At 37.5% G+C, this 19,250-nt stretch overlaps 1 protein-coding gene across 2 annotated transcripts in view; it reads right to left on the bottom strand.

Moving 5' to 3' along the window:
* gpc5a (glypican 5a) overlaps window positions 1-19,250 on the bottom strand; it is a 196,538-nt gene that overhangs the window by 77,439 nt on the left and 99,849 nt on the right. The window contains exon 6 of one of the 2 annotated variants that reach the window (XM_067404605.1): window positions 14,519-14,639. The exons of the other annotated variant lie outside the window; for it this stretch is intronic. Coding sequence (XP_067260706.1) covers window positions 14,519-14,639 — 121 coding nt within the window. The remainder of the gene's footprint in view (window positions 1-14,518; window positions 14,640-19,250) is intronic. 2 annotated transcript variants of the gene reach the window in all.

Raw genomic sequence — 19,250 nt, 5'->3', positions numbered from 1 at the left:
CAGGTAGTTTTCATGTACAGAAATGTAATAAAGTAAGCACATGTAAAATGACACTGCATATTCTTCACTGTATAAATAAAGCATCCTTGCAAATTAATCCTTATTATCCCTTAAATGCAAACCTCGGGTCTTTAGTGACCCGGGACATCATTCACTACCCTCCTCCTCATTCATTTTTTAAATTTAAACATCAACCTTCTAGGTATTCCTCAATTAATTTATTATAAAGAATATAACAAGAAAAAATCATAAAATAATAAAAGAATGCCTATTTTTGTATTCATTTTTTGTAAAAATGCTAACGACCCTATGTGTGTATGAGTAGACGTGTATTTTTTCTGCACAACAGTAATTGAATCTTAGATGATGGAATAAGTGTAATTCACCTTTATTCCACAAGGTGGCAATGTCTGATACACAATGCTGAAGTGACAACTCATTCAGACAAAAAACAAAATAATAAGAAAAAACATGAAATGGCTCAGCGAGCAAGTACTGACCGCAATCAGATATGACTGTAACTGTTACTGGATGGATCTGGTGAAGCTGTTAGTGATCGAAATATTGATTTTGAAGATGTTGAAAATTATATCGTTTTGAGAATATGTTTGAGATCGCGAATGGGCTCATATTCGTGACCTCAAACATAAAAATAGCCCATTATTTGCTGAATTTACTGGGAAATGAGCTCTGACGTGGACAGTGATGATGGCATAAAATATTTTATATTATCATGACAGTTAGAGATCCTTCCGTGTTAGATATAGATCCGGGTCGATAAAGACCTGAATATGTAAGAATGATTGGCCAAACAGTCATGCATTTAAGGGTTAAAGTTACAAAAGGTTATTCAGTCAAGAGCAGTGAGTGATTTTTTTTGTTTATTAACATTAAAAACAGACAGCAGCTGGAATATTAGGCTGCTGTCACTTTAAGAGTGAATGCAAGGATCTAATATACTGATACTGTTACACATGCGTTTACTTTAACAACTGTTTACATTCACTTAAGACATAACCGACTATGTTTACTTGGATACTTTTTTTTTTTTTGACGGTTTTGACTTCAGTTAGATATTCGTGGGCTGTCTGAGATGCTGCTTTCTGGTTGTGTGCTTTGGATGAGTAGCGAGTAACAGAATGAGCTCCCTTTCTTGTCTTCTTACGCTTGAATATATAAATTGTCATTGCTCAAACTTTCATGACGATGCAGTACTGGACTGTCAACTGTCCCGATTGTCGTTCATGTTTGTTCACATTCATATATTGTTAGAATTCATAAAAATGTTACCGGCCAACAGTCGAGTGACAGCGTTTCATGTACTTGCTGATTTCTAATTTTAGGCCCTATCTATATGCCATGGTAGGGTACTTTAAAGAATGCCGTGGTATGCTTTTATGGTAAAGACCATACTGAGATACCATGAAGATACCATGTTGGGCTCAGTTTAATCATGTGTGTGTCTGTATCTGTCCTCATTTGAGCTGTGAAAACCGACTGTGGTCCGTACAGACCTAGTTATCTCTGCTTCAGTTGCACGACTTTGGAAGCCACTCTTCTGAACCCAAAGCCAATGTTCTGTCAGCATGGACGTCCGAGGAACGGCCCAGCTGCCAATCAGAATGCAGCATCTGCCATCCAGCCGGCTGTGCCAAGCCATCGTCTCTGGCAGCTCAGCGCTCACTTGATGAAACTCAATAAAATTGATCCAGAATAAATGAACAGGGGTAAGCAGCCAGAGAAAGATCGCTCACTCCGCTCACCTGTGACAGCCGTGACCTGCCACATCTGTTGTGCCCTTTTTCTTCATCTTGCTCAGTTTTTTTTTTTTTTTTTTTCTGAATCTCTTTCTCAATTGCTTAAAGTATCTCCTTGACCTTCTTTGTTGTTGCTTTATTTTTTTATCTTACACACATGCTTGCTTTCTTCAAAACAGAGACATTTGCTCAAACCCAAACACACACACACACACTAAAGTGTATAATACACAGTCGGCCACTCATTACTGCAAAATAAACCCAGACCTGAAGCAGAGGTTAAAAACAGTCCCTGCATTCTCCTCAATTCCACTCCTTATAGCTGTTTTGAACGCAAGAACACATCTTATGTAAACGCCTCCTGAGAAAAACATCCGTTTGGGGTCAACTGAACCCAAAACCAGTCTAATTATACTGGGCTTCTTTAGTTAGCTATTTTTACAAATCACTAATATGGGTCACATTTGAAAGGTCAACCTCACAAAGAAATTGATTGTGAGCACAGAATCAGAATCAGGCTGTGGTTCAGTCCCACTAGGATTCCACAGTTGCCTTTTACAGCCCCAAATGAATTGACAATTGTGATTCTGTTTGCAACATTTGTATTGTTTTGAAGTTAAAATTCAACAATAACCATTATTGAATTAGTCCAGTAGGAGTGCACTTATGGAAGTAAATTAATGCCAAATGTTTTTGAAATAAAAAGCTTGTTGAATTGCAATAATTGAAAAAAAAAAAAAAATGCATTACAATAACTGTGCTTGCATTTTTTATGCATTGTATTTTTAAGGCTTGCATTTTTATGGGCTAAAATTCAACATGGCCGTATATTTAAGCTGTGAATATTTCAATTCAAAACATGTCACACAATGGCTTGCATTTTTATGGGATAAAATTCAACATGGCCTTATATTTAAGCTGTGAATATTTCAATTCAAAACATGTCACACAATTTTCATTATTAAAAATTCAGTAATTTATATTCACCTTTCAGATTTTGCTTCCAAAATACAATCTATAATATTCAACTGACAATTTTTGGTCCATTTTATTTCACTTTACCAATTTGCTTCCACAAATTCAGTGGTTCAAATTCAGCAGAATATTCAACATTTCACATCCGGGAACTGCAGGAAAAGCAGTAGAGTGCTGATGCATGATCTCCATCTGCTATTAGTCGGCTTCCCCAGCAGGTGCCGCTAGCGGCTGTTTACGAAGACCAGAGCAACGGCTAGTAAGTCATCATTCATTCATAAAAACGGATTTCCAGAAATGGAGCAAGCGATAAGTGAATGTGTGATGATTATCAGGGCCAGTATAAATGTAGAAAAGCTGATAAAGACACAAAAGCTGCATTTATGTTTAATTCAGTTTCTTTGCAGTTACTCTCTCTGTTTAGTCTACATGTAAGCAGCTTTCTCTCCAGTGAACGAGATTATAACATTATTCCCCCGATGCTGATGTAGGATGATAGGATTCCCCTGCCATCAGGACATATAAAACTCTTAACACAGCTTAATGGACTCGTACAGTGATATAAAAGACCAAACTCGCGCCTCATTTGTGATGTAGGTTACACTATATAGGCTCCAAGAAAGCAGATACTGGCATAAAGTTGGTTTGACCTTGAACGTTTGATAGTCGCAAAACTAAGAGATGGTTAACTGCACAGCCCAGCCTAACATAGCTTTCATATTGGGAGATATTTGCACGCATCAGGGAGCCACTTTCAAAATGCGTTTGAATGCACACTCGCGTTTTACTTTCGCTTTCGAAATTGCGCATACTCTGTGAATACGGAACGCCAGTGCTGAGCACGCATTCTACAAGATAAGACTGATGCTTGTCAGATTCTTAGGTTCTGTTGTGCAACAAATCCTCCGCCATGGTCTTATCAGTCATCTCGCCACTCCATCATCGCAATTCCAAGACACTGCTTTTCACCTCAATGAGAAATCTTGTCACATTTTAATCTTGGGAGATCTCATGCCACAAGATCTCGTCACACCCCTAATAAGTAGATTAGTAGATTGATTCATTCATTCATTCTTTCTTTCTACTGGGGCTGAATTTTTGGCTCCCAAGTGCAACCGAGAGCTGAGCATCGTCTTGTTCACACCAAATTTACAAATCAGCACTGTTGTCTTGATCTGTCAGGTGCTGTTTTATACGTCACTGACATCATCAGTAAGAACTCCAGTCAAATGAACAACACTGTCTGTAGCATTTGTTGAAGTCCTTCCTTTAAGAACAGTCTTTAGTCGGATCTCTGGTGCATGACACCGGTAGTGCTGTCTCCATGGAAACTGCACACAAAGCAAACAAAGAGGCTGTCGGACTCTCATAGACGGCAAATCAAGAGTCTGAGCATCGAAATTAACTCTCAATCAATTTGATTGGAGGGTGACCTTGTTAAACCCACTGCGATCGTTCAAACATTCACAAGTACCTCATTCAACGCAGGCTTGAGGACCCTCGTGTGAACTTTGACCCAAGTCTCACGAAGTGCTCCTGCAGGCTTCTCCGCTAACTAGCATGATACGTCAAGAGCGATCTTGCATCCGCTTCAAGCCTAAGCTGCTCCGACATCTTAATTGCTTTTCTTTGTGTGCATTGAAGCTTGTGAGACATACTGCAAATGAAGATGTTTGGATTTGCGTGCGGAGTGACTGTGGAAGAGGGGGGCATGTTTTATTCTTAAAGCTTTGAACTCAAAATGGGCAGGTATCAATATTTCACCAACAAACACGCTGGTGAGGCTGCATGTCAATGAACGGTAAATAATTCAACCTCTGGCTGATGGGAGGTTGATGGAGAGTTATCTCAATGCAGAAACACTGGAGAGAAAGAGCTGATGGACTGTTATGATGATCTGAAATGCATAATAATGGGGTAGTATTTTAAGTCAGAAAAAAGTCAAAGTAGCATGCTATTCTGAATTCAGCAAGTGTCTACAAAGACTGATTCATTGGATGATTTGTTCTCTTAAAAGATTCATTCGAACACCGAAATTCATTCTAGAACAATCCACTGGAATCGCTATTGGCACCTAGAGTACGAAAACAAAAGTATGTTATAGTGGCCCTCTCCAATTAATCTTTTGCATCGTATCCAACTCATTTGGCCGAGTATTTAACTTTGCATGAACAGAAACAAAGCAGAAGGCTGAAGTCCATATAATGCAAAACAGATCGTGTTGACAGCACATAGCCGAGGTAAATCTCTTTGCAAAGCTACTGCACTGAATTGTGAGTTTTCAGGAGGTGTCTTTGACCAGGGCTGGAGTTAAATCGATGGTTCCACGCAAGGGCAAGAGTATTCATTCAAATGAATGAAATTGATTGGTTACCATTTTCATTTCCATATAAATGAGAGCGGTTATCAGCGCGTCCACTTGTCTGAGTTTCTTGACAGCTCCAACTTTGTTGAACTCATTTTTTGAATGGTCTCCAGTCCAGAAGAGAAACCATGATACATGCACGAAATAATAAATTAGCCAGTTATTATGCGGGAAATTACACTGAGAAGCTGGGAAACTTTCCATTTAGTTTCAAGGAGTGTGAAAATGGTGTGCTTCTTTCTACAGTCAGACAAAACAACCTGTTCAATCTTCAGTGTTAGCATCAGAGAAGTATTGAAAGTGCAATTACATATGAACTAAATATTTACATAAACCTCTATTTTAAATGAGAGAAAATCATGAGTGTAAATTAATTCATAGTCCATTTTAACAAAATATACAATGTGCACCACCCTGTATTAAAAAATATAGCACATAAAAAAAAAATAAAAAATAATTAAAAAATTGTAGTATTAGTATTTATACATTGTCTGAGTAATTCTAGATACTATTCCCTGTATATTTATTATTCAGGTATTTAAATATAATACTTATGTTTAATAATATAATATATTTTATGCTTTTATCATTTAAATTACAATACTTATTTATGTTTTTTTTTTTTTTTTTTACTCTTTCTGCAATTTACATTATAACACCAGTAGGTGGTGACAAGTGAACATCTTCATGAGTGAGTCATTCATTCATTCATTCATTCATTCATTCATTCATTCATTCATTCATTCATTCATTCATTCATTCATTCATTCATTCACCGATTCATTCAAAAACAAAGATTCATTCAAGAACAAAAAAAAAAAAAAAAATAGAGACTGTTGTATTTAATGAGTAACGGAATTGAATCAATCACTCAAAAAAGATACTTTTAAATCAGTTTTGATCGATTCAATGAATAATTCAATGCCTAGCTCATAAATGCAGTCCTCTGTTGCCACCTACTGGCTTAATCCTGAAAAATCCCAACCATTTAATGTCATTTTTATTATGAAAATTATACCCCCAACCCCTTGCCAATCCGAGTCATACGGACATATGAAAGCAAACACACTTTAGCATGCACAGTGTATATCCGATTCGATTCTAGCATTGACATACAAGCTTTATGGATATGCTGCAGTGACACATCACAGATGGTGTGGATCAGCACAGGACAACAGAGATGACCTCAGCCTCTGCTCAGCCTGCTGGGAACTCTGAGCTCCAAGATGCTAAATGAAGATGCAGATCAGACTCAATGTATTCAACCCCTCCAAGGTATGAACAACTCCTAAAAGCATTCATAGAGTTTTCCTGCTTTCATAAACGAGAGGGATGTGAGAGACAATAAGAAGCAGAACATGAGAGAAAGAGGAGTCTCAAAAAGAAAGTGAGACATAAAGAAAGAGACGTAGACTGGCAAGAAGAAACAGAGATATATACAGACAGAGAGGGTATGACTTGCATGATGATTTGCTGCAAAATTCAAAAGTAACAACAAACCTGCCATGCAAAACTATTTTTAAAGTTGAACTGTCATTTCACACTAGTGGCGCAAAATGGAACTGCAAATATAATAATGGCACAAAACAGGTTTCCAATCAGTTCCTGGTGGATTATATATATATATATATATATATATATATATATATATATATATATATATATATATATATATATATATATATATATATATATATATATATATATAAAATCCTTTTTTTATATATATATATATTTATACTTTGAGTGTCAGAATGTTTGAACAAAGACCGCTACTATACAGGTAGGCTATATGGAAGTTCAGTTCAAGTTAATTTACTAACATTTTAAATATATAACGCTGTAGCATATATTATATTATATTATATTATATTATATTATATTATATTATATTATATTATATTATATTATATTATATTATCATGTGTTCAGTATAAAACATACCCAGTATAAAAACAATAAAACAGCTCAATTTACTTGCCTCAAACAACTCAGTAGGTATTATTAGTATTATTTTAATTATTGTTTTTGTTATTAAATTTAATTTATTGCCACACTTCAACATGTGAACAATATTATCAGAAAACTAAACACATTTAGCAGTTTCAGGCTTTTATTTGTACTTAATGAATAAAACAATGGAGCTGCACACTCAGGATTTAGGCCTTTTTGCAAATGTTTCAATCGAATTTAGCTGTTTTAGAGAGCGTTTCCTCATTTGAGCCTGTTTTTAAACATTAACATTAACATTAACTAATCATTTTTCATGTTTGAAAAAAGCGACAAAACTAAACTATCAGATTTCTTTTCACCCATATCCCCACGCCCACCCATAAATCCATAATGTCCATTCAACAAAATGTACTTACTAACACTCAATCAAAACGTTCAGCTGGCCCTTAATTGGATATCTTCACTTCTAAATGGATTGCAAGTGCATTTTCACATCAAAGAAAAGGCACACTTTACCTTTAAGAAAGGTAAGGACCTGAAATGGGAAAGTCATTTTGGACAAAGAAAGTAAAAAGCACTGGCACTGAAATCGCCCCTTCTGGACCAAAGCTAAAGGCTTGCATTATAAGAACACTTCTTCAACACAAATGCTGTGGTTTTTAAAGGATTCATGGGTTAAAAAAAGAGACCATGGGCTTCTTTTCCTAAGACCGTAGGCTGAGCTCAAGGAGAGAAGCTCATTAGCCTGATGCTCTGGGCAAACTGAAGCTGCAGGGTGGCTTTCTGCCACAGGCAAGTTGTATTGAAAGCTTGTGTCGGCTCTGGGCCACTCGGTATCATGGGTAATGCTTAACACAGAATATTGACACCATTATCCCACTGCATTCACTCATTGATTCTCTATGATTCTCCCTGGAGTCTGCTCTGGAAAAAAAAAAAAAATAAAAAAATAAAAAATACAACACACACTACCATGGTACTACATGTACTATGGCAATACCACAGTATTATTTGAAATATTTCTGTGAACCATTACAAAACAATACAGTGTAGCTGTATTATGGTACAGGTATAGTAGATGGTAATACTGTGGTACTTTGAAATATACCAATATGCTGAAATGTTTTATACCATGTTACATTTAAAATAATGTTGTGATCTTTACATGAAATATATATATATATATGTGTTACCATGCTACAGAGGTTGAATGTAATACCATGGTACTGTTGAAATTTTCCATGTTACGGAAATTATTTAATATGGTACTTATATGGTACGGTACTGCAAATTACTTCCAAAAATACTACAGTACTACTATGGTACATGTCCAAAATACCAAGGTAGTACCATGGAGATAATGTGGTATAGGGATGGTATGGTAATACTATGGTAGTTTTGATATTTACCATGGCATTAAAACTATGTATTATGGTATTTATATAGTACTGCAAAGAACTTACAAAATGCCATAGTACTATGGTAGTACCAGTGTTATAGTGTTATATCATCGAGATACTACTGTAGTGTTCATTAATATTTTGATTTTGATTTAATTTTTATATTTTTATTTTAAATTTCCAAATTTTAGTTAAAGCTTTAGTAATTTTGTTGTTCTTGTAATTTTTACTTTTATTTATTTTTTTGTCTATTTAGGTTTTTTCAGTTTGTCTTTTTTTTAGTACAAGTTCAACTAAATGAAAAAGGGAAATGGTGCAACTAGCTGAAATAAAATAAGTTGAAGATGCCTCATGCTGCTCTCCTGAATGAGTTTTTCTTTCAGTCAAAAGCTCAAATTCTAGTAAAGGTCTGTAAGTGTCCAATTCAACACAGTTTAATTCCTAACACTCAATCAAAATGTTCCGTTGGTGTGTAATTTTATATCACCATGTTTAAAGTCATAGCATCCTGCCAGATTGGTCCATTTCCACAACAGGAGGAGGTTTCTCAGACTCCCTCATCAAGGTCTAAATTACTCTGGACATCATGTGCTGCATGTCCACGAGAGATCTCTCCAATGGCCAGTGGCTTCACGCTGAGATTCCCAGCAAATGCATCTCCGTGTTCCAGTTATCATCATCATCACCATCATCATCAAGGAGCACACTTTGTCGTCTTATCAGAGATGACAACGGCACCCTGGGCCACGAAATGATTGTGACTCCAAGCAGAAAGGCTGAAGCGCTGGAGAGATCCTGCTGTGAGGAAACGTCTGAAAGTTCTCCTCTAAAGCTCTCTTTCAATCTTGATATATCCCCTTTTTTCTCCATCAACACCTCGCTACCATCATGTCTTGAGATAGGCTGAGATGGCCTTGATTTTGAGGAGAAATATTAAAAGAGACAAGAAAGATCTTCTCCTTAAAGTGGATGTTATTTAGATCAGTCCCCTTAGTGGTGTGTAATTTTTTGAGTACTATTACAGAAATCTTACCTGTTTCATTTAGGTATGACTGACAAATATGCATCACATTAATTGTATTAGTTTATTTTAAAACTGTGTAATCCAAATGGACGGAAAATGTATGTGCAATTTAAATACATAAATACTTCAATTTAGGCCTAAGAATTTTTTGAGCAAACGTTTTTAGGCTGGTAGATGATATAACAGGTGAAGAAAAAAAAAAAAAAATTCACCAGGACATCATACAGACAGGCTCAGATATCATTTTTTGGAGTTCAGGAACTTTTGTTCCCAAGCAAAATGGTATGAAAAGCAAAGAAGGTGATAACACTTCGTACCACGTTTCTCATGTAAAGATCACAACATGTATTTTGTCTTGAAGCACATCCAGCAGGAAGGGAATAAACTCATCTATTACAGCAGGCAGAACAGCACCATCAGGCTTTGGGATGGTAAAACATCATTGATTTGGCCAGCGGGCGGAACAGGGATAGAATAAACACAAACGTGTTAAGGCTGAAAATGGATTTTTAAATATGTATTCATTGATTTTCTGGTCTCTAAGTGTTCTGCTGTGACGTGTTATTTTGCAAAACAGAGGGATATGAAAAGAAGCATAAACTAATCTGCCTTCAATTGTATTAATTGAAGCAAAACACCCAAGTGTGAGTCAGCGTTTAAGCTTTTACCGTCCTCCAAACTGAGAGCGATGACAATAATAATCAAATCAACACAGAGACGTTTGTTTGTTCAGGGAACGTCAGTACTTTTGGCTCTAGAGGTGAGATGGTGACGTTTATTTAGCTGTACAAAAGAGGATTTTTTTACGCTTATAGTTTTTACACAATTATTTTGAATGACATACGGAAAAGAGCAAATGATATTTCAACCATAGAAAGAACATGCAAATACAATTGCATTCATGTGTTTGAAAGATGCTGGTATCTAAAGCGACTGTTCAATAAAAGTGAATACCATGGTGCATCGATGATACTATAATACTTTATTTTATGGGACAAAGAAATAAAAAAATAAAAAATAAAAAATTATATATATATATATATATATGTTACCATGCTACAGAGGTTGTATGTAATACCATGGTACTGTTGAAATTTTCCATGGTACGGAAATTATTTAGTATGGTACTTATATGGTATGGTACTGCAAATTACTTCCAAAAATACTATAGTACTGTGAAATTTATCAGAACATGCATTTTCTAGGATTCTTATCCATGACCTTGGTGTTGTTTGTGTTAGCAAGTTGAGGGTCACACGTTGAATTCACAGTGAATGCATGAACTGAAAAAAGGAAAAAAAAAAGTGTAACTTGAATGCAATATAAATCACTCTGAATAAAAGCATCTGCCAAATGTAAAAGTAACTTACTTAGTACTTTTTGTCTCGTTTTCCAGTACAAATATCTAAACATTCTTAAATAAAGAATCATTAAAATGAGGGGAATAAATAAATAAAAAATAATTTGGACTTTTAAATAAGATTTGTTTTCTGGAAATAAAAAAAAAAAAAAAAAAAAAAAAAAATGAAGTGAGTTTTTGCTTAAACCAAGAAAAAAATTTCACCCAATGGGATAATAAAAAATAAATTTAATGTTTCTAGAGCATGTACACTTAAAGGTGACCTTGATTTCACAAGATGTAAAAGTCTCTGGTGTCCCCAGAATGTGTCTGTAAAGTTTCAGCACATTTTGTTTTTTTTTTTATATACCATGTTTTAACTGCCTATTTTGGGGTGGGAGGAAAAATGCTCTGATTTGTGTGTGTACACCTTTAAATGCTCGTGCTCCCCCGCCCCCAACCTCACAAGTCCATTAAACATTGCAAAAATACTACAGAAGTTCACAATATAACTCTCAAAATGGATCTTTACAAACTATCTGTGATGCAGCATATCAGATCATGTAAGTATGATCATGTATTTTGTGGAAGTTTGTTAAAATTCGATTCTGAATGAGTTTGATAGTGTTGCACGGCTAACGTGGCTAAGGCTACACACAGTTAGAGACTCCCATAAGAATGAAGATGCTTTATGAATTATACAGATTGCAAGCTTTTTCGGGTTAAAAATTAAAATAACGACATGGCTCTGGTCTCCGTGAATACAGTAATAAACGATGGTAACTTTAACCACATTTAACATTACATTAGCAACATGCTAACGAAACATTTAGAAACACAATTTACAAATATCACTAAATATATCATGATATCATGGATCATGAACAGTTATTATCAAGGTATGTGATTACCATGTACAGAACTCTAATTGTTCAACTATGCCAAGGTAAATACAATTTTCAAGTCTAGGGCACCTTTAAAAGCACTAACCAAAACTCCAATGTGAACAATGTTTAGTCCATGTCCTCCTTTCTGAAACATTTCCTGTCCAGAACAGCTCCTAAAACAGGCTGCTGTGAAATCCTTTGACAGATTACAGTAATATATAATATGAGGTATGACCTTTCTAAAATAAACAGCTGCATTAAATTCCTAGAATTGCCAATGGGACGTGTGTCCTCCCTCCATGAGCATAACACCCCAGCACTAGCACATGCTGGAAGAAATGCGAGTACAACACAAACAGTGTGATTAAATCCACAGTACACGTATTTCACTGTGATTATGTGTAGGTTTGTTGTGGTTTAATATGAGCATAATCACATTAACAGTCACAGTATTCTGTTTATATATGAACAGAATTAATCTATGTGTACAGTCTTAATCACACTATATGGATCCATGTAAATGTAGCCATTGATGAAATATTCCGAAATAAAAGGAGAACTGGATATGAATGTTTATACATAAAACCACATCTGAAAGCTACCAGAAATGGATGCAAAAAGTGAATAGCACACACACACACACACACACACACACACACACACACACACACACACACACACAGGTGCATCTCAATAAATTAGAATATCATGAAAAATATATTTTTCTTTCAGTAATTCAAAAAGTAAAAATTAAATATATTCTATTATTATTAGACAGAGTAAAATATTTCCAGACTTTTTTGTTTTCATTTTGATGATTACAGCTTGCAGCTTATCAAAATATAATAATAATAATAATAAAAAATCAGTATCTCAAATTATTAGAATATTTAAATTCAAGTTCTATTAAATTACCATTCACAGGGTATAAATATTGGGTTTAGGTCAGTAATCCCAAAAGCAGTCACAGGGAAATCTGCTGACTTGACAGTTGTCCAGAAGACGATCATCAAGACCCAAATGAGGGTAAGCCACAGAGGGTCATTGCTGAAAGCGCTGGCTGTGCGCAGAGTGCTGTGCCAAAGCATATTCATGGAAAGTTGACTGGAAGGAAAAAGTGTGGTTGGTAGGAAAAGGAGTACAAGTGAAAGGAATGACCGCAGGCTTGAGAAGATTGTCAGGCGAAGCCTATTTAAGAACTTAGGAGAGCTTCAAAAGCAATGGACTGAAGCTGGAGTCAGTGCATCAAGAGGCACCGCACACAGACAACGTCTTCAGGAAATGGGCTACAACTGTCACAGTCCATGTACCAAGCCACTTCTGAACCAAAGACAACGTCAGAAGAGTCTTACCTTGGCTAAGGAAAAAAAAGAACTGGACTGTTGCTCAGTGGTTCAAAGTCCTCTTTTCAGATGAAAGTAAATTTTGCATTTCATTTGGAAATCAAGGTCTCAGAGTCTGCAAGAAGACTGGAGAGGCACAGAAACCACGTTGCTTGAAGTCCAGTGTGAAGTTTCCACAGTCAGTGATGATTTGGGCTGCCATGTCATCTGCTGGTGTTGGTCCACTGTGATTTCTGAAGTCCACAGTCAACACAGCCATCTACCAGGAAATTTTACAGCACTTCATGCTTCCTTCTGCTGACAAGCTTTATGGAGATGCTGATTTCATTTTCCAGCAGGATTTGGCACCTGCCCACACTGCCAACGGTACCAAAAGCTGGTTCAATGACCATGGTGTTACTGTGCTTAATTGGCCAGCAAACTCGCCTGACCTGAACCCATAGAGAATCTATGGAGTATTGTCAAGAGGAAGATGAGAGACACCAGACCCAACAATGCAGATGACCTGAAGGCCGCTATCAAAGCAACCTGGGCTTCATTACACCTGAGCAATGCCACAGGCTGATTGCCTCCGTGCCATGCCACACTGATGCAGTAATTCATGCAAAAGGAGGCCCAACTAAGTATTGAGTGCATAGAAATGAACATAATTTTTTTAGAAGCCTGACATTTCTGTTTAAAATATCTTTTTTATTTATTTTCTGAATTATTCATATTTTTTGAGAGAGTGAATTGATGGGCTTTTGTTAAATGTGAGCCAAAATCATAAAGTACTTCAGTTTGTGTACATTTAATTTATTTAATACAAGAGTTCCACAATTTGAGTTGAATTACTGAAATAAATGAAATTTTCCACGACATTCAAATTTATTGAGATGCACCTGTATATATATATATATATATATATATATATATATATATATATATATATATATATATATATCACCCCACTATATAATATCTCACACACACATACACACACACATACTGTGAATATATTTGGTGAAATGGTCCCCTCTAGTGAACTAACATGCTGCGGACACTAAATGACTTGCCTGAGGTAAATGTAATGCTATGTAAGATAATATTCTCAAGCTGTTTTATTGATGTTTTTCCATGGTTGAAACACTGGTTGAGAGATTACACATAAACATACAGTATCTCTCCATAGATCGTCTGTTCTTCTTCTGCACTTTTTCCTGTTGCGGCGGTTAGCAGACAGCGTTGCATTACCGAATATGCCCCCTTCTGGATTGGAGTGTGGATATATATATATATATATACTTTAAGCTGCCTCTACAACCATGTTAACAAGTTTTATGCACACACTGCCAGTTTCATACATCCATGAGCGGAGCTAATGAGGTCTACTCTGATCTGTTAGCCTGAAACATTAGCAGTTCATGAAAAGAGTGGGACATCAAGAAGCTCGTTACGTTGTTTCATTTGATGGTATTTTTCCTGGCGAGGCTCACCTGATTGATGTGCTTCAGTTTATCAATGACTTGATTGATCACCGGGTCGGCCTCCTTCACTTTGACTTCTGGGTTTTCTGCCTGGGCTTTAATCCCGTTGCCAACCACTCGCAGAGTGTAGCTATAAAGACAAAAAAGGATAAAGAATGAGAGACGGTTGATCGGGGTGAGTGGGTGTCGTTTCTTTGGATTCATTTCCAATTTTTCAGTACAAAGATGACTGAAGCTTTGTTGTTGGCTTGATGAGGAAGGCCTTACATGAACTGACTACATTTATCAGCACAGCAAAGAAAAAGGCGTAAAGAATCCCTGAAAAACCCACAAGGGCCTGAGACGGGACAAATAACTCAAGCCACACTAAAAAGCGATAGGACCTCAGGCTGAGAGACAGATTGGGGTTTATGTGGGGCAGAATGGATGTGTGCTGAGATTGGACGCGGATAAGACGCACTAGTGCAGAGAAAGCACTGCTGACAAATGACATGAAATATTACAATTCTTTATGGGTGAATTCGTTTTACACCAATACTAAAATCAGTCCATCCTATTGAGACTCACCTTGAGAAGGACACTGTCTTCAAACAGCGAGGATAAATATATGAATGAATAGGAAAATATGCAGTGGGCACAGGTATTCAACTCTGTTTACAGGCAATAAAAAATATATATTTATGGAACTGAAAAACCCTTTCTTAAAGGGGACCTATAATGCCCCTTTTACAAGATGTAATATAAGTCTCTGTTGTCCCCAGGATGTGTCTGTGAACTTTCAGCTCAAAATACCCCACAGATCATTTATTATAGCTTGTCAAATTTGGCCTTATATGGGTGTGAGCAAAAACTCACTGTTTTTGTGTGTGTCCCTTTAAATGCAAATGAGCTGCTGCTCCCGGCCGTGCTCCAGAATAAGGCGGAGCTATAACAACTTGCATTTCGGTTGCTCAACAACAACAAAGCTGGAGAATCTCCCGCAGCCAAAATGACAATTGTCAGAAAGCTACATAAGATAATTTATATGATTGATCCAATGTTTTTACTCAAAATTCACTTTAAACCATGAGTGTTTGCAATAACTTCCAATTGCGTTCTAATATGGGTTTTGGTCATATGATGTTGTTGAAATGTTATTTATAGCTTATTTAATGTTTTTATAAGAATCATTGCACCTGCTTAGCATTTCTTATGTAATCCTTATTGAAAATAAGCCAAATAAGCCTTAATAGTGTGTTTATTAGCTTCATGTTTCACATGTAGAAACATTTCTCTGGGTTTCTTGTATACGGAACTGACTGTTGAAGTGTAATGGAAGTTCGTCATCGGAAGAGACAGGGTGGGTTATGAATGCATCATATGAGTGGCATTTGTGCAGCAAATGATCTTCCTTTGAGTCGTAACAGCGATCACAGAAGTGAAAACAGGAAAACAGTGCTGAAAGCTGCAAATGCTCATCAGATTGTGTAAATCAGTGGAACATTTATAGAAATGATGATTCTGTCTAAAAAAATTAATGAAGTAAATGTGTAGAAATATACCAATATTTCCAGTTATGAGCACCTTTGGACTATAAGCTCTAATGAACACTGTTCAGTGAAGCTATGCGAACAGCTGAAATCTTTCTAATGATACTCAGTTTGTCCAGATTGCGTAAAAGTGTGATGTTTTAACGTGCAGTGAATAATCTGGGGCCGTCTCAAGAACGTGCATGTCGCATAGCCATGCACTGAAGACCAACGGCCAAGAATTTCCTAAAGACAACAAAAACGTACTATAGTAATGCTACAGTATTCCTTACAGTACACTGGAGTACCATAAAAATATTACTGTATTGGCGCTTTTCCTCTGCGTCAAACGACACTGCTCACTTACTTTGGTTTGCTTTTCCACTGCAGTTTACTATTGCTTCAAAGTGGGTGGGATTATCGACTAATCGTATAGTTGTGCAACCGCTACTGCCGTGGATCTTCTCCTCGGCTATCAACGAGTCTGCACCTCGTCTACTGACCATGATACAGCTATTTATTTTTTCAAGTTGCGCGCAACAGTCGTTTAAAGCAAGTCGTTTAAAAAAAAGTCGTGCAAACAAATGATACTGTTACTGACTATTTAAATGTAGCAGGTTTGGTGTCTTGTGTTTCAAATCCAATGACACTGGTAGTGACGATTCTCTCTGACCAATCAGTGATCTGCAGTGTTTACACATCACATTAGTATAGGTGCGGCTCGCTTGGAACCTCCACCTCAGTGTGTGTCCATTCTGTTCCATACTGAGCCATCCCATGCAGTGGAAAAGCGCCAAAAAGTGAGCCGTACCAAGCCGTACCATGCAGTGGAAAAGGGTAATATATAAATATAGTATCATTCAGTACAGAGGGTAATATTAAATACCATGGAACCTGCTAGTACCCGTTTTGTAAGTGAGTCAGATTAAAACTATGGAAATGAAAGACACAAATAACATGGAAATAAGACAAAAAAGCAACTTATTTCACACTGAGCCTCAAGTCTCACCCTACCATCGTGCACGAACATGTAGTTTCACCTCAGCGGTGTCTGAATGGAGGATGTGAGACAAAAAGCCCCTCACAACAGCACTGAGCTGTCTCCTCTGCTGCTTTACTTCCCGCTTTGATTCCAGCTTAAGGCAGAAGAGGTGTGTTAGCTCAGGGCTGTCACTTAGCCATTCCAGCTCTTTCCACACACTCATCTGAATAACTTTCAAACCCATGGCGGCGCTCTGAGAGAAAGACACGCACTTCAGTGGAATGCAAATGCTCCAGAAATACACCGTTAAGTCTCGTTGTGTGTTTTGTGCTCTTGAGGCTTGGAGACAAATTGATTTAAAGGGTTGAAGTGGAAAATTTAAGACTGGAATAAAACAAAAACTATGTACTGACTTCTCAATTTTGTCTTTGAAAAACCACAGTATTCATAAAGATATATATATATTTATATAAAAAAAAAAAAAACGACACCAACTAACAGCTTGTCATCGGCTAAACGAAATTAGTGATGGATAATAAGGGGGTTTTCAGACCTGTAGATCCATCCATTATCATCCATCAAGATGATTGACAAGTTTGTTCCATGAGCTTATTGTGGCTTAAATTTTAGCATTGCATAATATAAAGTCAGAATTGCATGATATAAAGTCAGAATTGCAATATATACTGCTCAAAAAAAAAAATAATAATAAAAATAATAAAGGAACACATTTTAATCAGAGAACAGCATCAAGCCAGTTAAACTCCTGGGATATTGATCTGGCCAGTTAAGTAGCAGAGGGAGTTGTTAATCAGTTTCAGCAGCTTTGGTGTTAATGAAATGAACAACAGGTGCGCTAGACGAGCAACAATGAGGTGGAGGCCACTGAAATCTTTCCCCCCTAGGGTCAGTGTCACTACTGGTAGCATGAGGCGATACTTGGACCCTACAGAGGTTGTACAGGCAGTCCAACTCCTCCAGGATGGCACATCAATACGTTCCATTGCCAGAAGGTTTGCTGTTTCTCCCAGCACAGTCTCAAGAGCATGGAGGAGATTCCAGGAGACAGGCAGTTACTCTATGAGAGCTGGACAGGGCTGTAGAAGGTCCTTAACCCATCAGCAGGACCGGTATCTGCTACTTTTTGCAAGGAGGAACTTGATGAGCACTGCCAGAGCCCTACAAAATGACCCCCAGCAGGCCTCTGGTGTGACTGTCTCTGACCAAACAATCAGAAACAGACGTCATGAGGGTGGCCTGAGGGCCCGACGTCCTCTAGTAGGCCCTGTGCTCACTGCCCGGCACCGTGGAGCTCGATTGGCATTTGCCATTGAACACCAGAATTGGCAGGTCCGCCACTGTGCCCTGTGCTTTTCACAGATGAGAGCAGGTTCCACCTGAGCACATGTGACAGACATGAAAGGGTCTGGAGAAGCCGTGGAGAATGTTATGCTGCCTGTAACGTTGGTTAAGCATGACCGGTTTTGATGGTGGGTCAGTGATGGTCTGGGGAGGCATATTCATGGAGGGATGCACATACCTCTACAGGCTAGACAATGACACCCTGACTGCCATTAGGTATCGGGATGAAATCCTTGGACCCATGCTGGTGCAGTGGGTCATGGGATGCTCCTGGTGCACGACAATGCCCAGCCTCATGTGGCGAGAGTATGCAGGCAGTTCCTGGAGGATGAAGGAATTGATACCATTGAATGCCCCCCCACACTCGCCTGACCAAAATCTAATAGAACACCTCTGGGACATTATATTTTGGTCCATCCAATGCCACCAGGTTGCACCTCAGACTGTCCAGGAGCTCAGTGATGCCCTGGGAGGAAATACTCCAGGACATCATCCGTCGTCTCATTAGGAACATGCCCCAATGTTGTCAGGCATGCATACAAGCACGTGGGGGCCATACAAACTACTGAGTACCATTGCAATGAAATTCCAGCAAAATGGACTAGCCTGCTGCATAATTTTTTCACTTAGATTTTAGGTGCCTTTGAATTCAGTCCTCTGTAGGTTGATAATTTTCATTTCCATCAAACGATGTGGCATCCTTTCGCTCCTAACACATTGCACAGTCCATTACCCAGCTGTTGTCTTTCCTTTTGCCAAATAGGTAGGAAAACTTCAACACCCATAATGCACTGGGCATGTTGCTGTCCAAGTCCACTCCCACCAATCTGCTACAGATATGCTTACTAGACTCAAATACTGCCTTGCTTTAGTAGGAAATACTTCTTAT

This window comes from Chanodichthys erythropterus, chromosome 12, assembly GCF_024489055.1.
Source record: "Chanodichthys erythropterus isolate Z2021 chromosome 12, ASM2448905v1, whole genome shotgun sequence".
Lineage (NCBI taxonomy): Eukaryota > Metazoa > Chordata > Actinopteri > Cypriniformes > Xenocyprididae > Chanodichthys > Chanodichthys erythropterus.
The sequence above is the reverse complement of the archived record's forward strand: the minus strand, read 5'-3'. Positions and strand labels throughout refer to the sequence as shown.